This window comes from Anomaloglossus baeobatrachus, chromosome 4 (genome assembly GCF_048569485.1).
Source record: "Anomaloglossus baeobatrachus isolate aAnoBae1 chromosome 4, aAnoBae1.hap1, whole genome shotgun sequence".
NCBI classification, from domain to species: domain Eukaryota; kingdom Metazoa; phylum Chordata; class Amphibia; order Anura; family Aromobatidae; genus Anomaloglossus; species Anomaloglossus baeobatrachus.
Window position 1 is genome coordinate 363,643,900 of NC_134356.1, and position 21,808 is coordinate 363,665,707.

At 44.3% G+C, this 21,808-nt stretch overlaps 1 protein-coding gene across 1 annotated transcript in view; it reads right to left on the minus strand.

The window, feature by feature from the left end:
• Positions 1-21,808, minus strand: part of CPNE8 (copine 8) — a 406,483-nt gene that overhangs the window by 163,472 nt on the left and 221,203 nt on the right. Inside the window, exon 6 of the mRNA XM_075345128.1 lies at positions 1,464-1,540. Coding sequence (XP_075201243.1) covers positions 1,464-1,540 — 77 coding nt within the window. The remainder of the gene's footprint in view (positions 1-1,463; positions 1,541-21,808) is intronic.

Consider the following 21,808-nt stretch of genomic DNA (forward strand, 5'->3'; position numbering starts at 1 on the left):
GAATGTGGGGGATTCCTCCTGCACTACAGCAAGGAGTAATCCCCCAGATCAGGTCACCAAATGGCAGGATGAGAAAAGTTAATCAAGACTCAGGAAGAGTTACTGAGTAGAACCAAGCTCCCTGCTGTCAAGAGTAATTCAGCTAGGAGATGATCGGGCAACTACAACTTTTACAAGCACCTTTAAACAAGATTGTTCAGATAGGGCAGGCATATTTCCGGCTTCACGACGGCGACACACACATCCCACATATTTTTTATTAATAGTGTGACGTGCAGATCAGCCCATAAATAATTGCTGGCCGTAGGAAGGCAATAGAGACCTCTTGTTTCCTATCTATGGATAGATAACATCCTGAAGGGAAATATGATTATCATATCTTCCGCGTAGAACAAACAAGGGGTGCACAGCCAAAAATATCAATATAATGTTAAATAACTCGCATGCTCACTTGTGCAGTAAGTAGTATAAGGAACAAGGAGAAAAAGAACTGCACAAAATGGGGATTACAGCCGAATAATAATTTTATTGTAGCAAAATTACATAAAACCATTTAAAATTGAACAAAACACACTAATGACACTGTGTGAGACTCCCCAACCAACTCACAATGGTGAGAAATTTATACCACAAGAAAAGAAATTGTAACACACTCTCCCCCCCCAGCAATTTGACATAACTGACATGTGGGTACAATGTATCAGAAACAACCCATAAAGTGTCCCATGGTAAATGATAAACATCAATTTTTTTGCCTGCATGAGATAACAATGTACACGTCTATATAGCAATATTACAATTAAATCCATGCACAACATGCAGTGGACATAGTGAAAGGTCATCACAAGAGCACCAACACGTGCTTAGCCCACATCAGAGAAAGAAGGAAGATAACCAGTATAATACAAATGGGCTCAATGAGATCTTATAGTTTCTGGCCAGGATCAACTTAAGGGTACTGACATACCGATCAGAGTCCATAAGAAGAACCTTCCATAATGAAAAGCAATAAAACGGGGCAATAGAACGGGGCGGGTGAGGGGGGGAGAGTAACAGAGATTCCGTGGGTAAAGCTCATGCATATTGCCGCTGGGGCGCCTTCCTCAGGGTAAGTGTACCCTTACCCTGAGGAAGCCGCCACAGCGGCGATATGCGTGGGTTCTATGGAAGGTTCTGGAGGTTGGCATACATAAAGCACCCAAACTCCGAATCCGAACTCTGTTTTTTATGTAAAGTCCATGTTCGATACAAATACCGTACAATTCAAAAATTAAATTGTTCAAGCATTGATGTAGTACAATGGACAAATGACATTCCCATCAAGGCTTCGTGTTTGCTTTAATTTCGGTGGTTTTCAATCCATCACTGTACCCTTGTGTGTATAATCCGAATACAATTCTGACTTCAAAATAAACCAGTATGAAAGAAGGGGTAATTAATGTATCTGACTATAAAATACTTACGTTACAGACTTCTCAAGTCGACTTCCTTGAGATCCCACAATCTCACCCAAAGTACAAAACATCTGACCAAGAAAATCCTGTAGAAGGTAAAAAAAAGCTTAGATCACTAGACGCAGAATAAATTTAAAATTATGTCAGTAATTTTCTTCATTAATTTCAATAATTCAGAATAGAATAGAATAAAAAATATTATTAAAAAGAAGTCCATCCACAAAAGGAAAAAAAAAGAGGTTAATAGCTGACACTAATATTAGAAAGTATATTCTAAAAGAGAAGGTTTTGGCAAAGTACGCATCTCTGTTATATGTCATACAAATATACCAATTCACAATTACAGTGCAATGTAAAAGTTTGAGCATGCCTGGTCAAAATTACTGTTGATGTCAACAGTTAAAGGGGTGGTTCACCCATTTTTTTTATTTTCTGTAGGAGTTCTACTTACCTTTCTAGGCGTCTTCTCCATTGGCTTCTGTTTCCAGTTCTGGCATTGAGCGGCGCTATCCTGCACGCTCAGTGCCGGTCACATGACCCCCTGGAGCTGTGGCCGCCGGCATCCTCTGACGTCCCGGCATTTCCGGGCTCTCAAACAAGACGGGTACGTCACAGGATGCCGGCGCCACTCAGATTGAGTGACAGGGCTGTGGGCGGTGACTACCGCACGTCACAGCTCAGCATCGAGGGGAGGATCCGGAGGACGTTTGTGTGGAGCCGGCTCGTCCTGCAGATGGTGAGGCTGAGGCATGGGGCGCCAGTGTGCAGTACAGGGGGGGGGGGGTCTTCAGCTGAATCCCCCCCTGCACGTAAGTATGTGATCACACTCTCCACCCGCCCGCTCTGCTGCGATGTCAGGAGAGCGGCCGGTGTCGGGCAGTGTGATCATCTGCTCCTCCCAGCAGCAAGACACTGACAGGCATGTCACCGCTGTGCTCTGCTATCTGTCCTGCTGCATGGGACCAACTGTCTGCACTCTGTCACCTGCACCACAAGTCACAGAGTGGAGACAGTTGGTGACAGAGCACCTCTGCCCCCCCCCTGTTCTTTCCCCACTCTCTTCTCTCCCCCCACTCTTCTCCCCCTCCCCTCTTCCCCCTCTTCTCTGCCCCCCTCTTATCCCTCTCTCCTCTCCCCTCTCTTTTCCCTCGCTCTCTTCCCCCCTCGCTCTCTTTTCCTCCCCCCTGCGCTCTCTTTTCCTCCCCCCTGCGCTCTCTTTTCCTCCCCCCTGCGCTCTCTTTTCCTCCCCCTGCGCTCTCTTTTCCTCCCCCCGCGCTCTCTTTTCCTCCCCCCGCGCTCTCTTTTCCTCCCCCCTCGCTCTCTTTTCCTCCCCCCTCGCTTTCTTTTCCTCCCCCCTCGCTCTCTTTTCCTCCCCCCTCGCTCTCTTCTCCCCCCCTCGCTCTGTTCTCCCCCCCGCTCGCTCTCTTTCCCCCCCCCACTCGCTCTCTTTTCCTCCCCCCCGCTCGCTCTCTTTTCCTCCCCCCCGCTCGCTCTCTTTTCCTCCCCCCCGCTCGCTCTCTTTTCCTCCCCCCCCTCGCTCTCTCTCTTTTCCCTCGCTCTCTCCTGGCATGGTCAGTACAGAAATCTCTCCATCGTGGAGGGGTGAGAGGGAGTAATAAACATGGAGTCCCTACTGTGTCTGTGTATTTATTTCTAATAAAGTATTTTTCTCTGTGTGGTCTTTTTTTTTTAAACCCTTTATTGGAGATTCTTAATGGCCAGGTCAACCTTGGCCTGACATTAAGAATCTCGGGCTTTATACCAGCGGGTAAAACATAGCTGGTATTAACCCCTTATTACCCAGCGTGCCACCTACCACCAGGGCCACTGGAAGAGTTGGATACAGCGCCAGAAGATGGCGCTTCTATGAAAGCGCCATTTTCTGGGGCGGCTGTGGACTGCAATTCGCAGCGGGGGGCCCAGAAAGTTTGGGCACCCTTCACTGCGGATTCCAATCCCCAGCTGCCTAGTTGTACCTGGCTGGACTCAAAAATTCGGCGAAGCCCATGTCATTTTTTTTTTAATTATTTCATGAAATTCATGAAATAAAAAAAAAAAAAGGGCTTCTCTATATTTTTGGTTCCCAGCCGGGTACAACTAGGCAGCTGGGGGTTGGGGGCAGCCCGTAGCTGCCTGCTGTACCTGGCTAGCATACAAAAATATGGCGAAGCCCACGTCATTTTCTTAAAAACGTTTTCAGGGAAAAACCTTTATAAAAAAAAAAATGCTTCCCTGCATTTCTATTGCCAGTGAAAGTAACACCAAGCAGCGGGGGCTAGCAGCCAGTAGCTGCTTTGGTTACCCTTAGCAACAGAAAATGCAGCGGGAGCCCAAAAACAATGTGATTTTTTTTTGTTTTTTTATTTTTAATGAATTTGTTTTAAAAAAAATCGGCATGGGCTTCGCCCATCGAGCACCAGAGCATTTTACTGCTCAATTCATCCCAAGTAATCAGATGACTCCAGTGTCGGCCGATTACTTGTTCTGTGTCCCCCTGCATCCATCGCAGCGTGTACGGGCTGTGAGGTCAGCGGAGTGGAGACAGTGACATGCTCTGCTCTGACACATAGTGTGCTGCATGTCACTATCTTTCTCCACTCTGGCACTTGTAGTGCAGGTGACCGGATGCTACATGTCACTAACTGTCTCCACTATGGGACTTGTTGTGCAGGTGAGAGTGTATACAGTTGGTACTATGCAGCAGAAATCACAGAGTGGGGCAGTTAGTGACATGTATCATCCGGTCACCTGCACAACAAGTCCCAGAGTGGAGACAGTGACATGCTCTGCTCTGACACATAGTGTGCTGAATGTCACTATCTTTCACCACTCTGGGACTTGTTGTGCAGGTGACCGGATGATACATGTCAATAACTGCCCCACTCTGAGACTTGTTCAGGTGAGAGTGTGTACAGTTGGAACAATGCAGCAGAAGTCACAGAGTGGAGCAAGTTAGTGACATGTATCATCCGGTCACCTGCACAACAAGTCCCAGAGTGGATACAGTGACATGCAGCACACTATGTGTCAGAGCAGAGCATGTCACCAACTTGCTCTGCTCTGTCACCTGCGGTGCTGCATGTCACGTTTTTGCCGCGATTTGGTGCCTTTTTTGCTGCGTTTTTGCTCACTCCGTTTTTAATCAGTGCACAATGCCATTAAAGATTGTTGATGAAAAAAATAAAAAAGGTCTGATGTCATTTCCTTATTCAAAATGTTCATTGTATGCAGGAGAGCAGACAGCAGCTGCAGAACTACAAGGCTCAGCATCCTCCATCCAGGACTGTATGCAGTTTTTTACCCAAAAAGAAAAAAAAATGACATGGGCTTCGCCATATTTTTGTATGCTAGCCGGGTACAGCAGGCAGGTACGGGCTGCCCCCAACCCCCAGCTGCCTATTTGTACCCGGCTGGGAACCAAAAATATAGAGAAGCCCTTTTTTTTTTTTAATTATTTCATTAATTTCATGAAATAATTAAAAAAAAAAATGACGTGAGCTTCGCCTAATTTTGGTGTCCAACCGGGTACAACTAGGCAGCTGGGGATTGGAATCCACAGTGAAGGGTGCCCAAGCTTTCTGGGCACCCCCACTGCGAATTGCAGTCCGCAGTCACCCCAGAAAATGGCGCTTTCATAGAAGCGCCATCTTCTGGCGCTGTATCCAACTCTTCCAGCTGCCCTGATGCCGGGTGGCTAGCCGGGTAATAATGGAGTTAGGGCTAGCTGTATATTATCAGCTAGCCCTAAGCCCGAAATTCATGGTGTCACGCCAATATTAGACATGGCCACCATGAATTTCTAGTAATGATAAAAAAAAAAAAAAAACACAACACACAGAAAAATATTTTTATTAGAAATAAAACACAACACAATTAGTGACTCCATCTTTATTGAAATAAACCCCCCTCCGCAGTAATCCTGGGTCAGGGTCCCGCGCCGTCCAATCCGGATCCAATATCATCTGATCGGTTTGCTGGAAGGCAAAGCGATCAGATGATGTGTCAGGTTAAACTACGTGAATCCCATCACACATCAGCTGATTGTATAAAAGCCGATTATACAATCAGCTGATGCATCAGTAGAAAAAAAAAAATAAATACTCACGTCTGTGCTGATTACCGGCAGCTCCTGGAGCGGAGTCTGATCCTGGCCCATCACTGCAGGAGCTGCCGGTAATCAGCTGATGAAGTCCCCTGACGGCAGGATCAGCTGATAGCCGGCCGGGCGCGAAAAAGCCGGCGAGACTACGATCAGCTGATGCGTCAGGTGACTGCATCAGGTGATCCACGGCCAGGTCCTGCAAGCTTCGTGCATGCACCGGGGAGACTGCACACAGCCGAAGCGGCGGGACCGAGACAGGGGCTGGAAGCAGGCATGGCACCGGGACCCTGCAGACAGGTGAGTATGACATACACACACACATACACACTCACTCACACACTGTATATATACACACACACACTGTATATACGCACACACACTGTATATACGCGCACACACACTGTATATACGCGCACACACACTTTCTTCCCCTGGCTGTGTAGAGCTGCTGCTGTCTCTGTGTAATTGATCTCAGTGCACATCCACTGGGAAGAGGCAGGGAGGAGGGTTTGGGTGGGAGCAGAAAGGGTGTATTAGACACAATGGGTGTGTTAGATAAGCTAGACACCGCCCTAGAGCCACAAAGAATTCTGGGACTTGTAGGAACTGAACACAGGAAGTCAGAGGAGAGATTAACCCCATCAGAGCTGGAGCCAGCAATGAGCATGTGCTGCTAGTGCACAATGAAAGGTAATTTTGCTGAAAAAACATAATACATGTGTTGAGGGGCACATATTAGCAAGATTTATCAGAAAAAAAAATCAGTTTTGGTAACTGGACAACTTCTTTAAACAAGTTAAAGATGGAATGATCTCTAAGAGGCATAAAGTTAAAGATGACACATTTTCTTTGTATTTTCGGTAAAATAAAAAAATAGTTTAATCTTTTACATTGGAAAACTTAAAAAGGGGAAAATAAGATGATACAAACATTTGGGCACCCTAGGTGATTTGTGTGCTCAGAAAACTTTGACTAAGGTTTCAGATGTTAACCTGTTAGGGTTATGACATGTTCACTATCATTGTTAGGAAAGTCCAGGTGATGCAAATGTCACAGCTTTATAAAAACCCAGCTTCCTCCAACTCTATGCCAAAAAACAGCAACCATGGGTTCTTCTAAGCAGCTGCTTAGCACTCTGAAAATAAAAATTATGGAGGTCCAAACAGCAGGAGAAGGTTATAAGAAGCTAGCAAAGCGTTTTCAAGTTTGCCTTCCCTCAGTTAGTATTGTAATTAGGAAATGGTAACAGGAGTAGTGGAGATCAAGATAAGGTCTGGAAGAGTAAGTAATATTTTTGTGAGAGCTGCTTATTGGATTGCTAGAGAGGCAAATCAGAACCCCTGCTTGACTGCAAAAGACCTTTAGGAAGATTTAACAGACTCTGGATTTGTGGTACATTGGTTTAATGTTCAGAGATAGCTGCAAAAATATTGCCGTCATCAGTAGAAAACCTCTCCTGCATCCTCAACTTAAAATTCAGCGTTAGAAGTATGCAAAAGAACATCTAAGCAAGTCTGATGCATTTTTGGACCAATGAGGTTAAAATAGAACTCTTTGGTGACACTAATGTGTTACAAGAATAAAGGGCACAGAATTTCAGAAAAAGAACATATCGCCCACTATTAAACAGTGGGCGTGGATCAATCATGTGCTGGGGTTGTGCTGCAGCCAATGGAACGGAAACATTTCATAGGTAAAGAGAAAAATTGATTCAATGAAATTTCAAACATAATACCATCTGTAAAACAGCTGAAGTTGAAAAGAGGATGACTTCTACAAATGAAAAATGAATCTAAACACACATCAAAATCCACAATACCTCAAGAGGTGCAAACTGAAGGTTTTACAATGGCCCTCACAGTGACCTATTCTGAACATCATTGAAAATCTGTGGCTAGACATCAGAAGAGTAGTGCATCCAAGACGAGCGAGGAATCTCACAGAACTGGAAGACTTTTCCAAGGACGAATGGATGAAAATCCCTCAAACAAATATTGAAAGACTCTTGTCTGGCTTCAAAAAGCATGTAAAAGCTGTGATACTTGCCAAAGGGGGTGCTACTAGGTACTAACCATGCAGAGTGCACAAACTTTTGCAACGGCTCATATTCCTTTTTTGGTAATTTTCAAATGTAAAAGATGAATATATATACAGTGTATATTTTCCCCCTAAAACACAAAGGAAATGTGTCATCTTTAACTTTATGCCTTTTAGAGATCATTTCATCCTTAATTTGCATAACTGTTCACAATAACAGTATTTTCACCAGGGGTGCCCAAACTTGTACATGTCCCTGTCATAAGGTGATAATGAAATAAATATGACCAATACAAAAACGCCCGGTGTGCCATGTACAAATTTAGAGAGAACATCAAGCAAGCCACCACACACTTGACGTACATTTCACAAGCTACTCTTTATGGTCTTACCAATATTGTAAATGATATATTAATGTGTACTGTATTTATCTGATATATATTTCCCCATTGGAGAAAAGCAGGACCTTGCTAAATAACAACAGGTCATTAGAGATGAGTGGACACATGGATGTTCGTGTTTGTCGAGTTCAGCTGCATTTCAAAAAAGTTTGTTTCGAGATCCAGACTTGACCTTATTCCTGGACCCCAAAACCTAATTACAGTCAAAACCAGGGTAACAATGTTTTCAACTTTTGACTTTCAAGCTCCATATCTCACCATCTACTACATATTTCACCATGAGACTACCTTCATTTACAGACAATCACCTTGGCTATTTTAAATATAAATTTGACTGGCAACTATTGAGCATATGATTAGTTATGCAGATTACTGTCATGTAACCAAATTGTTACTGTTTTGCTCCTGGTGTTTGAATCTTTTTTTTTTTCTTGAATACTACAAATTACAACCTGTTCTCTTATTCTGTAATGTTGAGCTATATGTGAGTATCCTACACTTGAGTATTATGGGTATGAAAAGGATGACAGTGTTCCAGCTGGACAATGACCTGAAGCATACGTCGAGATTGGTTAAGAAATGGTTCAATGACAATGAAGTAGAGGTGCTGGATTGGCCTCCACAATCCCCAGATCTCAATCTAAATGAACACTTGTGAGTTGAAGAAAAAGCTGTATACATACCCAAGTGAGTCGACCAGTATGCACCAATATTGGCACTGTGTAGAAGAGACTTAAGGCGGCGTTACACACTACGATTTATCTGACGATCTCTTAAACGATGTGACACGCCCAGATCGTAGTTACGATTTGCTGAGATCGTTCATAGGTTGTTTATTAGCAGTCACACATAACGATCTAACAAGCGACGCAACAGCGATCAGCGATATATTGTTTGACCAAGGCGGTCGTTTTGATGTTGTTCGTCGTTGGCAGGGTGTCAAACGTACCAATATGTCTGCTGCGATCCAAACGATGAACAATATTTTGAAAGTGAACGACGTGTCAACGATCAACGATTTTCAACCTATTTGCGATCGTTCGGAGTCGCTCGTAGGTGTCGCATGCAACGACATCGCTAACGATGCCGGATGTGCGTCACGGAATCCGTGACCCCCGACGACATATCATCAGATAAATCGTAGCATGTAACGCCGCCTTTAGGATCAGATTTAGGTTGAGACATGCTTAAATCTGATCGATAGCTACCTAGAGGGATCCTGGTAGTGTTGAAAGCCAAAGGTGGATTTACAAAATACTATCAAAATAATAAAATTTAAATTTATTTTTAGGAGGCAAACAGTACCAATGCACTGACATGACAATAATGTGCATAGCTAATCATATGCTAAATAGTTTCAAGTCAAATTTATGTATTAGATAGCCAAGATGATTATCTAGAAAATGAAAGTAATCTCATGCTCAAAGATGTAGTGGATGGTTAGATATGGAGCCAGAAATTCAAAAGTTCAAAACATTGTTACCCTTTTGCTTATCACTGCAAGTCAATGGGAACCCAAACTAATGGGCTCTGCTTGTGTGATGATTCTCATGGAAGTCAATGATCGGTGAGTTTGACTCTCCCCCCACATACAGTCAGCTATAAACAGAGCATTTGCGGTGGAGAAGTTTTTTGCACACAGCATCTGAAAATGTTGTTTTTCCCCTCAGTAAGAGCCATTCAGAGACTGTAAGTGGCACCTGTGTGTCTAGTGGAAGGAGGCAAAAAGAAGTGTCAGGAGAAATTGCAGAAAGATTGGTGAAATTTGCACATGAATGGCCTGCTGCCACACCTGGTCTACAGCAGTCAGGGTGGCAAATACATGGGGCATAGTATATACTACCAACAGGATTCCACTAGTCAGCCCTAGCAACGGAAGAAGGAGAGGATAAGGATACACTGATGCTTACCCAATCTGTTTCAGCATCTTCAAATATGGGTAAAACGCCTAAGGGAAAGAATTCTAATCAAAAACATCAGGGTGAATCTCCTTCACTTTTGGAAAGTTTTAATGTTGTAATCACAAATAACACCAATCTGATCTCTTTGACAAGTCAGGTAGGCCACTTTCAAGAAACTATCGTCATTATCTGGCATGATGTCCAAAAATGTACGGAATGTGCTATGCCAGTGATGATGAGAGTGGGGCTGCTGGAGAATACTCTCCCCTCCCATTTGCAGCAACATTCAAAATCATTCCCAGATGGTGGCAGCTTTCTAAGCCAAGGTGGACGACCTGGAAAACCGTCAAAGGCGCAGTAATGTACGGCTGGTCAGAGTCCAGGAAAAAGTGGAGGGAAGGAATCCTAATGGGTTTATTGAAAAGGCATTATTGGAGATTTTCAGAAGAGTCTCTCTCAAGGGTGTTTGCAGTGGAGAGGGCTCATAGAGTTCCTACGAAAATGTGCCCAGTGGGAAGACCTAGACCTAATCTGAATAAAATTCTTTCCTTCAAGACTCAGGATACAATTGTGGACAAGGCTCAGGATCTACCAGATATTACCCTTGTAGGCCAAAAGTTCTTGTTTTTTCTGGATTTTTCAGTGGAAGTACAGTGCAAGAGGTCCATGTTCCTTGACATTAAAAGAAGAATGTGTGCACTGTGTCTGCAATACTCTATTATGTATCCTGCCAAAATGAGAGCAGTCGCCATGGGTTCCACTACATGTTTCCAAGAGATGACTGGACACATATGAGATTCAGGTTTGGCAGGATAGGGGTGGTAGAGAATAGTAAATGTGATGACCTGGCCTATCATGTCGTCACAGGGTATTGTGCAATCTGCCCTTCTGTGCAATATCCACCTCCTCCTTGGTTAAGGATCCCTGACCATTGGTGTTGCCAAGAACAAGCTAATCAAAATCCTAGCAACACTCTGCACCACACCCACCAGTTGACGGCCTGAGTGGAATAGGGTCGCCCACTTGGGAGGTTGGTTAAGGGGGGGTCAGGAGTATCAGGAGACAGTCAGTCGGTTGGTGACTCTCAGAAGGAGAGGTCACAAGTCAGTTGAGCAGAGAGGTCACAAGTGCAGTGTAGTGTAGTGTTGGAGGTGGAAGTGAGAGGAGGTCAGGAGCTGGGCTCCTTGAAACTACTAGGTGGCAGACGTTGGTCTGGGCCTGGTAGGAGCTGGACCCCGGTTGCAGGGGGATCGTGACAAGGGGCACGGACTGTTGAGGAGGACAGCCGGCGGCCTTGTGCCATCACCGGGCAGGGGCCAGGGCACGATGGGGTACGTGGACCCTAGGTCAGGGAGTAGCTTCAGGCGTCCTGACAATTTACCCGATCAGGACGGAGCCTTCAAGATCCGTTCTCCACCCGCTCCAAAAATCGGGGTAGCGCAACGAGGGGATAGGACTTTCCACACATACAGTCCAGAAAATCCCAAGCGTGAACCCTGAGAGCAAGCTCACCCAGTTAGCCATGCTGGGGAGCGGGACCCAATTAGTTTCAAACTAAAGGGACAAACTAGAAGACAAGGTTCCAAGGCAAAGGTCACAGACTAACAGGCAACACCAATGGGCACGGGATCCAGGCGTGCTCCCTTCAAGTGGCAGCGGTGTCCACAACTTTGGTTTACTACAGTTGTCGATGTTATTGGACTGAGTGAGTACGCAAGTGACCCTTAGCGTCACAATGGCACATCCCTGTCACCATCACCGAGTCGCGGGGCATCACCCCTACCCATGGAGGGGTTAAACACCTAGCTGCCCACACCATCGCCACCGGGTACTCCCTATCAAAGCAGTTTACCACGCACCATGGGTGGCGTCACGAATTTTCCACACCATCCCCTGTACATAACCCCCCTTCGTTTGAGGAGCCGCACGACCCCCGGGTCCTGAGACCTCTCGAGCCACTGCGGATCCGGATCCGAGCAACCCGACTGCTGACACAGGGGCGGCACATAACTTTATGATGTTTGTTCTATTAGGCTATGTCATAATTTTAAAGAGTTGGGTGCACAGCAAATACGTATACTGTATATATATATTTAAGGGTGCTGCCACATGCAGTAAGGAAATACTTGTACAAGAGAAGAAAAGACACTGCATATAAAGGGCAGCTGCATTTTTGTGGTAACCATAAAAATGCACCCAAAATGCACTGTGTGGTCAAAAAAAACCTTGTGGCAATAAATGTGTTTTTGAAAATGTTTTTTTTTTATATGCTTTTTATCATCAATGGGTGAAAAACAAAGGAAAAAAGCAATATGATACATTTTTGTAGTCACCACAAAATGCAGCCAAAATGCACCCCAGAAAAAAAGCAACGTGAGCACAGCAAATCTGATATCTCATAGACTTCGCTGGGGAAGGAAAAGCGTATCATTTGTGGTAACTAAAAGGGCACCACAAAATGTACCAAAAAAACATCCAAAAAAGGAGGTCTTACGCTTCGGTTGTTGATTTTCATTATAATATGTGTATAATAAGTGTCTCACCTCTGGTTTTCTAATGCCTCGGGTCCACTTGGCCATGCTCTTGGCTTGCTCCACAGTTATTATTCTTGGAGGAAGGGGGATTGTTAAATAAAGTGGAGTTCAAGTCATGCCATGTGAGTTTCAATTGAGTGAATTATCTCACTGGTCACTTTCTGCAAAGGAAAAAAGTGATTGGCTTGGAGTATTCCTGTGCCGCAGCCCTTACAGGTAGGGGCTGCTATATATTATGTTACAAGGGGGGAAATTAATCCTTTGTAAATGAAACTAATTAATTGTGAGGACATTTGAGGGAAAATTGGTGGAGTTTTTCTTTAGAGTAATGAGTGGCTGACACCAATTAACGTATGGGATACCATGAAGGTTTTTCTGAGGGGGTAGGTATTTGAGAAATTAAAGGGAACCTGTCAGCAGAAATTTCAGAAATTTCGCAATAAACCTAAAAGATTCCCCTTGCGTTTTTACCTCTGCCTCCACTGTTATGCGCAAGCGCTGGCCATATGAACCCACGTCACCTATTACCGCAGGCGCGAGATTATGGGCGGGTACTTGGATGACGCGGCTGATGACAATCACAGCGCCGCCCATAATTTCGCTCCTGCGCAATCACCACCAGCGGTCACGCTTTACACAGTGCTGTCCAGCGATAGTGCCACTGGGCATGCGCAAGACCTCGGGAGCACTGGGCGGCATCCTCAGGTATGGAAATGAGCAATGGGGGACGGCGTAAAGCGGCAGGAGGCGAGTAACGGACGCAAGACAGTCCACCCCCGTGACCATAAAAAAACATTTGCATACAAAAAGGTAAGACTTTATAAAGTATTTATTTAGGTCTCAAAGGGGGCACAATAGCAACAGGAACCTTTCTAGAATGCAGCCCAGGAGCTGCAAAAGGGGAATCTTTTAGGTATATTGCGAAATTTCTGCTGACAGGTTCCCTTTAAGATAGTTAAAGATAGCTCGCAGAAAAGGGGTATAGAATTGTAAGATCGAGTCAGGGAGACAGAGTAAGTATATACTGGAGATCAAAATTAGAGAACAACACACCATTTCCAAAATGTTAAGGTCATTGTGTAGTCCTATGTGATTATATCCTAACATGAGTAAACTAACAGTGTTTTAAGCTTATTTCATAAATTGAATTTTTTGCAAAGCACATAATAAAAATGTAAATGAGATAAATGAAAAAGAACACTGATCAAAATTAGAGAACACTTTCAGATGCCTGCAAGTTATTGGTGTTAATCTGGCACCTGGTGCTAATTTCCTTAATTATCTGACAAACCCTATTTAATTGGCAGCCTAATTTTCCAGTTTGCACTGACTTTGCATTAATGATGCCATTCCAAAGTGACTGAAACCCTCAAGCAGCAGGTTGTCCAGATGAAGGCCAAAGAGGTGGCCTTATCAGCCATAGCAAGAGAAGTTGGTCATTCTAAAGCCCCCGTCACACACAGAGATAAATCTTTGGCAGATCTGTGGTTGCAGTGAAATCATGGACATATTGCTCCATTTATACACAACCACAAACCTGGCACTGATTGTCCACAATTTCACTGCAACCACAGATCTGCCGCAGATTTATCTCTGTGTGTGACAGGGCCTTAAGTCTGTGATTTCAAGAATATTGCACTTTTACAACATCAAAAACTCTTTCAAGTCCCCCAAAAAGACTGCTCGTCCTTGAAAGACAAATGCAAAAAAGGACAGGAAAATGCGGAGACTCGTCATGGGTAATCGTTTCAACATGGCAGCTCAAATAGCTCGCCAGTTCAGCACTGAACAAGGTATATTCAATGTCCACTGCCAGCGTCATCACCAGTGGTGACATGCGTACCTGTCTGTTGCTACAGCCTCAGACGCTGGGCACTGCGCATGATCAGGACACCGCACTTTCGGTCATGCGTACTATGAAGACGGGTGTACGCATCCTAGCTTCAGAGAGGTCTAGTGCGTATGACCGGAAGTGTTGGGGACTTCTGATCATGCACACTGCCCGACACCTGATGCTTTAGCAACGGATAGGTACGCGCGTCACCGCTGGTGATGACGCTGGCAGTGGGCATTGAATAGCATGTTAGGATGCCGCTGTGGGCATGCTAACATGCTAAGAGGGCGGAATGAGCGCAGGAACTAATACCCTTGCGACTATTACCTGCGCTTATTAGCATATCATATAGGATCTTTAGAAATACTTTTTCTAAAGATCTCTTTATGTATGCTGCTAGATGCTGGGACAGTTAGGCAGGGATTAGAAATATACACTCAGAACTGCTCGTGGTCAGGGTGCATATTGCACCTGACAGGTTCCCTTTAAGAGCATTTGGACTCAAAGCCCACTTTTTTGTGACCAAACTTCACATCAGCAGAAATATTCAAAACGCTAGACTCACCTTTGGTAAAAAGCATGTTGTGTGGACAGAGCAGAAGTGGTCCACAGTTCATTTTAGTGATGAAACCAAATTGAATTTATTTCGGTCTGATGGGAAACATTAAGTTTGTCAACAAAATGGGGAAAGATTGAACCCAAAGTGTGTTAAGAAGTCAATGAAAGGTGATGGAGGAAGTCTCATGGTGTATGGCAGAGTGAATGCAAGTGTATATCAGAACCTTCTTCAACAACACATTGTTCCTTACTTGTGTTCATCACTCAATCAGCCAGCGATTTTAATTCAAGACAATGCCCCCTGTCACACAGCAAAACGGGGAGAGCAGTTCCTTGAAACAGAAAACATTGCAACAGTGAAATGGCCAGCCCAGAATCCTGATCTAAACCCAATAGAAAACCTCTGGAAAATCCATGGTGACAAAGTTATGGCCAAGAAACCCACAACAGTCAAACAACTGTGGAACAGACTGGAAGAAGAGTGGACCAAAATCACACCAGAGCACTGTAAGAGACTAGTGATGTCCTGTGACCGCAGATGTGCTGAAGTCATTGAAAGCAAAGGCCTGTACGCGTCCTACTGATTGGTGACTGTTGTTACCTTCAGAAAATTAAGTTCTAGTCTTTTTCTGTGCTAAAGTCATTGCTGTTCTGTAATTATGATCATCACGTTTTGGGCAAAATAAAGGTTTTACGTTGATAAACATATGGTTTTTTTGTAGAACACTGTTCTAGTGGCATAGAGTACTTCTTACAAAAAAACCTTCAAACGTTGATCAATGTACATTACATTATTTCTGAAAAAAGCAAGTCATCATAGATTGTCTAATTTTGATCTCCAGTCTATATTCTGAGCACTGAACAAATGCCCTGAGAATTTGGCATAGTGGAAGAATGCTCAAAAGTAAAGATGAGCGAACCGGTCGCGGTTCGGCTCGAGCTTGGGTCGCCGAACGGAGGTCTCGTTCGAGTTCGGTTCGGCGAACCGGTTCGGCGAACCACTCGAACCCCATAGGAAACAATGGGAGGCAATTACTAACACATAAAAACACATTATAAATGTACACATACAGTTAATACACATTGCCATAACACTTACTGGTGCCCGCGATGCGTCCTGCACTCTGTCTCCCGCCGCTTTTCCATCGGTAATCGCTGCCTCCTCCCGGTAACCAGCAGTGATGCAGGACCTATCGTGACGTCAAAATAGCCATGTGACCAGTCACGTGTCTGTTATCTGATTGGCTACAGACTGGTCACATGACTATGATGCGTCATGTAGGACCTGCGAGTGCATCTCTCCAGTATGCGGTGATCGTTTGTGTATCGCCGTGTACCGGGGACATGCTCTGGCACGCAGTCGGGTTCCCGGTCTGCTTCCCCGTTCCGTTGTAAACCAGCTGCCACAGCCGGTCGATAACGGAGATCACCGTTGCTATAGCATCGCACCTGTCAGTGGTGACATCACCGCTCAAAAGCACCAGCTTCTGGTCACTCACGGATTGAGAACACTGCACGGGGAATAGCACCGCCTTCTTCCTGCTGATGGAGCAGAGCAGCATGTATTGAAGGAGAAAGAAGACAAAAGAGCCGGATCGTGGAGGGATGCGAGGGAGTAATAAACATGGAGTCTCTAATGTGTCTGTGTATTTATTTCTATTAAAGTATTTTTTCTCTGTGTGGTGTCTTTTTTTAACCCTTTATTGGAGATTCTTAATGGCTGGGTCAAACTTGCCTGACATTAAGAATCTCTGGCTTAATACTAGCTAGTAAAACAAAGCCAGTATTAACCCTTATTACCCAGCAAGCCACCGTCATCAGGGCTGTTGGAAGAGTTGGATACAGCGCCAGATGATGACGCTTCTATGAATGCGCCATTTTCTGGGGTGGCTGCGGATTGCAATTCGCAGCAGAGGCGCCCAGAAACCTCGGGTTAACCTGTGCTGCAGATTCCAATCCCCAGCTGCCTAGTTGTATCTGGCTGGACACAAAAATATGGCGAAGCCTACGTCATTTGTTTTTTAATTATTTCATGAAATAAGTGAAATAATTAAAAAAAACGGGCTTCCCTATATTTTTAGTTCCCAGTCGGGCACGCCAATATTAGACATGGCCACCATGAATTTCTAGTACCGATATAAAGAACCACAACACAAAAAAATATTTTTATTATAAATAAAACACAACACAATTAGTGACTCCATCTTTATTGAAATAAAGAACCCCCCTCCGCAGTAATCCTGGGTCAAGGGTCCCGCGCCGTCCAATCCAGATCCAATATCATCTGATCGGTTTGCTGGAAGGCAAAGCGATCAGATGATGTGTCAGGTTTAAGGGCCTGATTCACATGACACAGCAGATGATTGTATAAACGGCTTTTATACAATCAGCTGATGCATCAGTGCAAAAAAAAACACAAACAAACAAACTACACACTTCAGTGCAGACTCCTGTCCGACAGCATCAGCTGATAGTTTAGCCGGCTGGGCGGTAAAAAGCCGGCCTCACCGCTCGACTTATAGTGTCAGCTGATTCCGTCAGGTGACCGCATCAGCTGATCATCGCCAGGTCTGAGAAAGAGAGAGAGAGAAAGAAGATAGAGAGAGAAAGAGAAAGAAGAGAGAGAAAGAAGCAAAAGAGGAGAAAGAAGAGTAAGAGAGAAGAAAGAGAGAGAGAAAGAAGAGAGAGAAGAAAAAGAGGAGAAAGGAGAGAAAGAAAGGAGAGAGAGAAAGGAGAGAAAGAAAGGAGAGTGATAGGAGAGAGAGAAAGGAGAGAGAGAGAAAGAAAGGAGAGAGAGAAAGGAGAGAGAAAAAGAAGAGAACGAGAGAAGGAAGAGATAGAGAAAGAGAAAGAAGAGAAAGAAAAGAAAGAGGAGAAAGAAGAGAAAGAAGAGAAAGTAGAGAAAGAAGAGAAAGAAAGGAGAGAGGGAAAGGAGAAAAAGAAAGGAGAGAGAGAAAGGAGAGAAAGAAAGAAAGGAGAGAGATAGGAGAGAGAAAGGAGTGAGAGAGAAAGAAAAGAAAGAGAAAAGAGAAAGAAAGGAGAGAGAAAGAAGAGAAAGAGAGAAGGAAGAGAGAGAAAGAGAGAAAGAGAGAAAGAAGAGAGAAGAGAAAGAGGAGAAAGAAGAGAAAGTAGAGAAAGAAGAGAAAGAAAGGAGAGAGAGAAAGGAGAGAAACAAAGGAGAGAGATAGGAGGGAGAGAAAGGAGAGAGAGAGAGAAAGAAAGGAGAGAGAGAAAGAAGAGAAAGAGAGAAAGGAGAGAGAGAAAGAGAAGGAAGAGAGAGAGAAAGAGAGAAAGAAGAGAGAGAAGAGAAAGAGGAGAAAGAAGAGAAAGAAGAGAAAGTAGAGAAAGAAGAGAAAGTAGAGAAAGAAGAGAAAGTAGAGAAAGAAGAGAAAGAAAGGAGAGATGGAAAGGAGAGAAAGAAAGGAGAGAGAGAAAGGAGAGAAAGAAAGGAGAGAGAAGGAAGAGAGAGAAAGAGAGAAAGAGAGAAAGAAGAGAGAGAAGAGAAAGAGGAGAAAAGAGAAAGAAGAGAAAGTACAGAAATAAGAGAAAGAAAGGAGAGAGGGAAAGGAGAGAGAGAAAGGAGAGAAAGAAAGGAGAGAGATAGGAGAGAGAAAAAGGAGAGAGAGAGAGAAAAGAGAGAAAGAAAGGAGAGAGAGAAAGAAGAGAAAGAGAGAAGGAAGAGAGAGAGAAAGAGAGAAAGAAGAGAAAGAAGAGAAAGAAAGGAGAGAGAGAAAGGAGAGAAAGAAAAGAGAGAGATAGGAGGGAGAGAAACCAGAGAGAGAGAGAAAGAAAGGAGAGAGAGAAAGGAGAGAGAAAGAAAGGAGAGAGAGAAAGAGGAGAAAGAGAGAAGGAAGAGAGAGAGAAAGAGAGAAAGAAGAGAGAGAAGAGAAAGAGGAGAAAGAAGAGAGAGAAGAGAAAGAGGAGAAAGAAGAGAAAGAAAGGAGAGAGAGAAAGGAGAGAAAGAAAGGAGAGAGAGAGAGAGAGACAGGAGAGAGATAGAGAGAGAGAGAGCTCACAACTGATGTCCGGCTCCTCCCTTCAGGCTCTTCCCCTCAGTGCATAATTAAATTATATTTATGAATATATTATAAATATAATTTATTAAAAATATTTAAAAAAAATAATAAATTTACCGGATCTAGAACTCGCAACTTTATGCTCCCTAGGTGAGCACTCTATCCACTCAGCTATTGCTTCTAATGTGAATGATAGGCACATTTGGTAGCCTTGAAGTCTGGATTGCTGACTCACTTCATTGCTACGGAGCCACTACATCCCGAGAGAGCAGAGCTGACCTTTTCGTATGGATTACTTCGGACCTGGAGGGGTATTGGAGGATTTTAATAAAATGGTGAAACTGTGTTTTTTTGTCTTTTATTCCAAATAAAGGATTTTTCGCGGTGTGTGTTTATTTACTTTCACTTTATAAATAGATAATAATTATAATTTGAAATTATAAATAAAAAAAAAAAAACTCTTTACCAGGACTAGAACTCCCAACATTATGCTTCTTAGGCGGGCACTTTATCCACTAGTCTATTGCTAAGGGAGAGGGATTGTGCTGGGGATGCAGGACACATGCAGATAGCAACATGTGCACATAGCCTTACTGTGAAAAGCCACATTTATAGTGATCGAACCGTTTTCGAAAGTAACTCGAGCTGCCGAACTTTTAGCAAAAAGCTCGAGTTCTAGTTCTATCTACAACACCCACCAAAATCACTCGAACCGCGAACCACGAACCGCGCTCAACTCTACTGAACAGTTAATATGGTCTCTCCAGATGGAGCAAGCAGACAACAAATGCATGTTTTTAAAGCAGCAGTATTATGAGGAGAGACAGACAACTGGCCATCTGTTAGCCAACTAAGGCTGCTTTCACACCTCCGGTTTTAGCAGAGCCGGCCAATCCGGCTCTAAAACCTATGCAACGGATGCGGCGACAAAACCACATCCTTTGCATAAGTTTTTGACTTGCGGCCCGTCCGGTTTTTGCCGCTTGCGGCAGGCTACTGAGCATGCGCAGTGGAAAAAAACGCATGCGGCGGCCGGATGCGGTGTTTGCCGCAGGACACCGCATGCGGCGTCCAAAGGCATGCATTGCAAATCGCGCTGCATCGTCCGGATGCGGCGCGATGCGTTTTTTTTTGCCGGACAAAACCGTGCCAGGCAACATTCCATCCAGACGCCGCATCGGCTAAACCTGCCGTATGCGGCAAAAACCAGACGGAACGCAAGCCCATGCGGCACAATACGGCACTAATGTAAGTCTATGCAAAAGAAAATGCAACCTGCGGCAAAAAAAACGGTTGTGTTTTTTCTGCAAAGCGCCGGATTGTGTCGCACAGGAAAAACCGGATGTGTGAAAGCAGACTAAAGTGCAGAGAGAATATTCCTACAGTTGAAACCAGAAGTTTACATACACTATCTAAAAGACACATATGCATGTTTTTCTCACTATCTGACATGACATCAAAATAAAACAAAAAGTTTACATGCATTTCATTAGTATTTGATAACATTGCCCCTAAACTGTATGACTTGGATCAAACATTTTGGATATCCTTCCACAAACTTCTCCCGATAGTTGGTAAGAATTTGTGGTAAAAAATTGGTGTAAAAATTTAATGACCAAATTTGCATCTCTTTACGTCAGACCTGCAGGATATTTGTTTTGTATTTTATATCAAATAAAGGATCTTTTCGGTGTTTGTGTTTATTTACTTTCACTTACAGATTAGTAATGGGGGTGTTCATAGACGCTTCCAATTACTAATCTAAAGCTTAGTGGCATCTGTGGGCTATTATTAACCCCTTATTACCCCAATTGTCACTGCACCAGGGCAATCGAGAAGAGCCGGGTAAAGCACCAGGATTGTCGCATCTAATGGGTGCGACAATCCTGGGTGGCTTCAGGCTGCTATTTTTAGGCTAGGGGTGGCCCAATAAGCATGGACCTCCCCAGCTTGAGAATACCAGCCTCCAGCTTTCGGGTTTTATTATGGCTGGGTATCAAAATTGGGGGGATCGCACGCCATTTTTTAAAATTGAATAATTCAAATAATTTTTAAAAAAGCCACATGTGGTTCCTCCAATGTTGATACATAGCCAAGATAAGCGCACAGCTGAGGGCTGAAGCCTGTAGCTGTATATCTGTGTTGGGAATCATAATATGGGGGGACTCTACGCAAAATATTTTATTTTTTTACCTGATACTGACCTGCAGACAGCACCTGTGATTGGTTGCAGTCAGGTGCTGTCACGTAGGCTGGAGGGCTTGTCTGACTGCAACCAATCACAGACGTCAGGATGGCCGGTGGGTGGGGAAAGTAGTGCATGTGTGTTACGGGGAAGCTGGCAGATTGGAATAAAGGTGGTAAATATTCCAATCACCAGCCGGGGTCCACCGTCCAGAGATGATAACTGCTGCTGGGAACCCAAAGGTCTGACGGACACTCTCAGCTTACTGGGCCAGCCTGGTCTGAGTTAAGGGTCAATCAGATTCAGGTTAACCAAAAGCCCTGTAATGTACAGGGTAACGAAATGGGTAGTACCTCTCCTGACTGGGACACAAACTTAGGCCAAGCCCAAGGGAGGAAACACTCCTGTTACTTCCCAGGAGAGAAAGGGGTAGAGATACCCTAGTCACTATGAAGAAATAGCAATGACTGTCAAGGTAGAACTACAATTCCCTAAAACCTCACAGAGGCCAATACAATACACACGTAGCATGACATGTCCTGTGCAAGTACGCACAACAATAGGAGAGGCGTGGTCTCCTATCAAGACAGCAGATACCGCTACTATGACACTAACACCAGACTACCTCTAGGCTATACAGGTACTGTGCCAACCTGTCTACCATGCCCTTAGGTACCGACAGGTTACTGCCAGCACTCACACAGACAGACGTGGCGAGACCCCACAACGCCTAACCCTGCCTTGTTTAGCAAAACCTCAGTAGCAACCATGTGCACCTACATACAA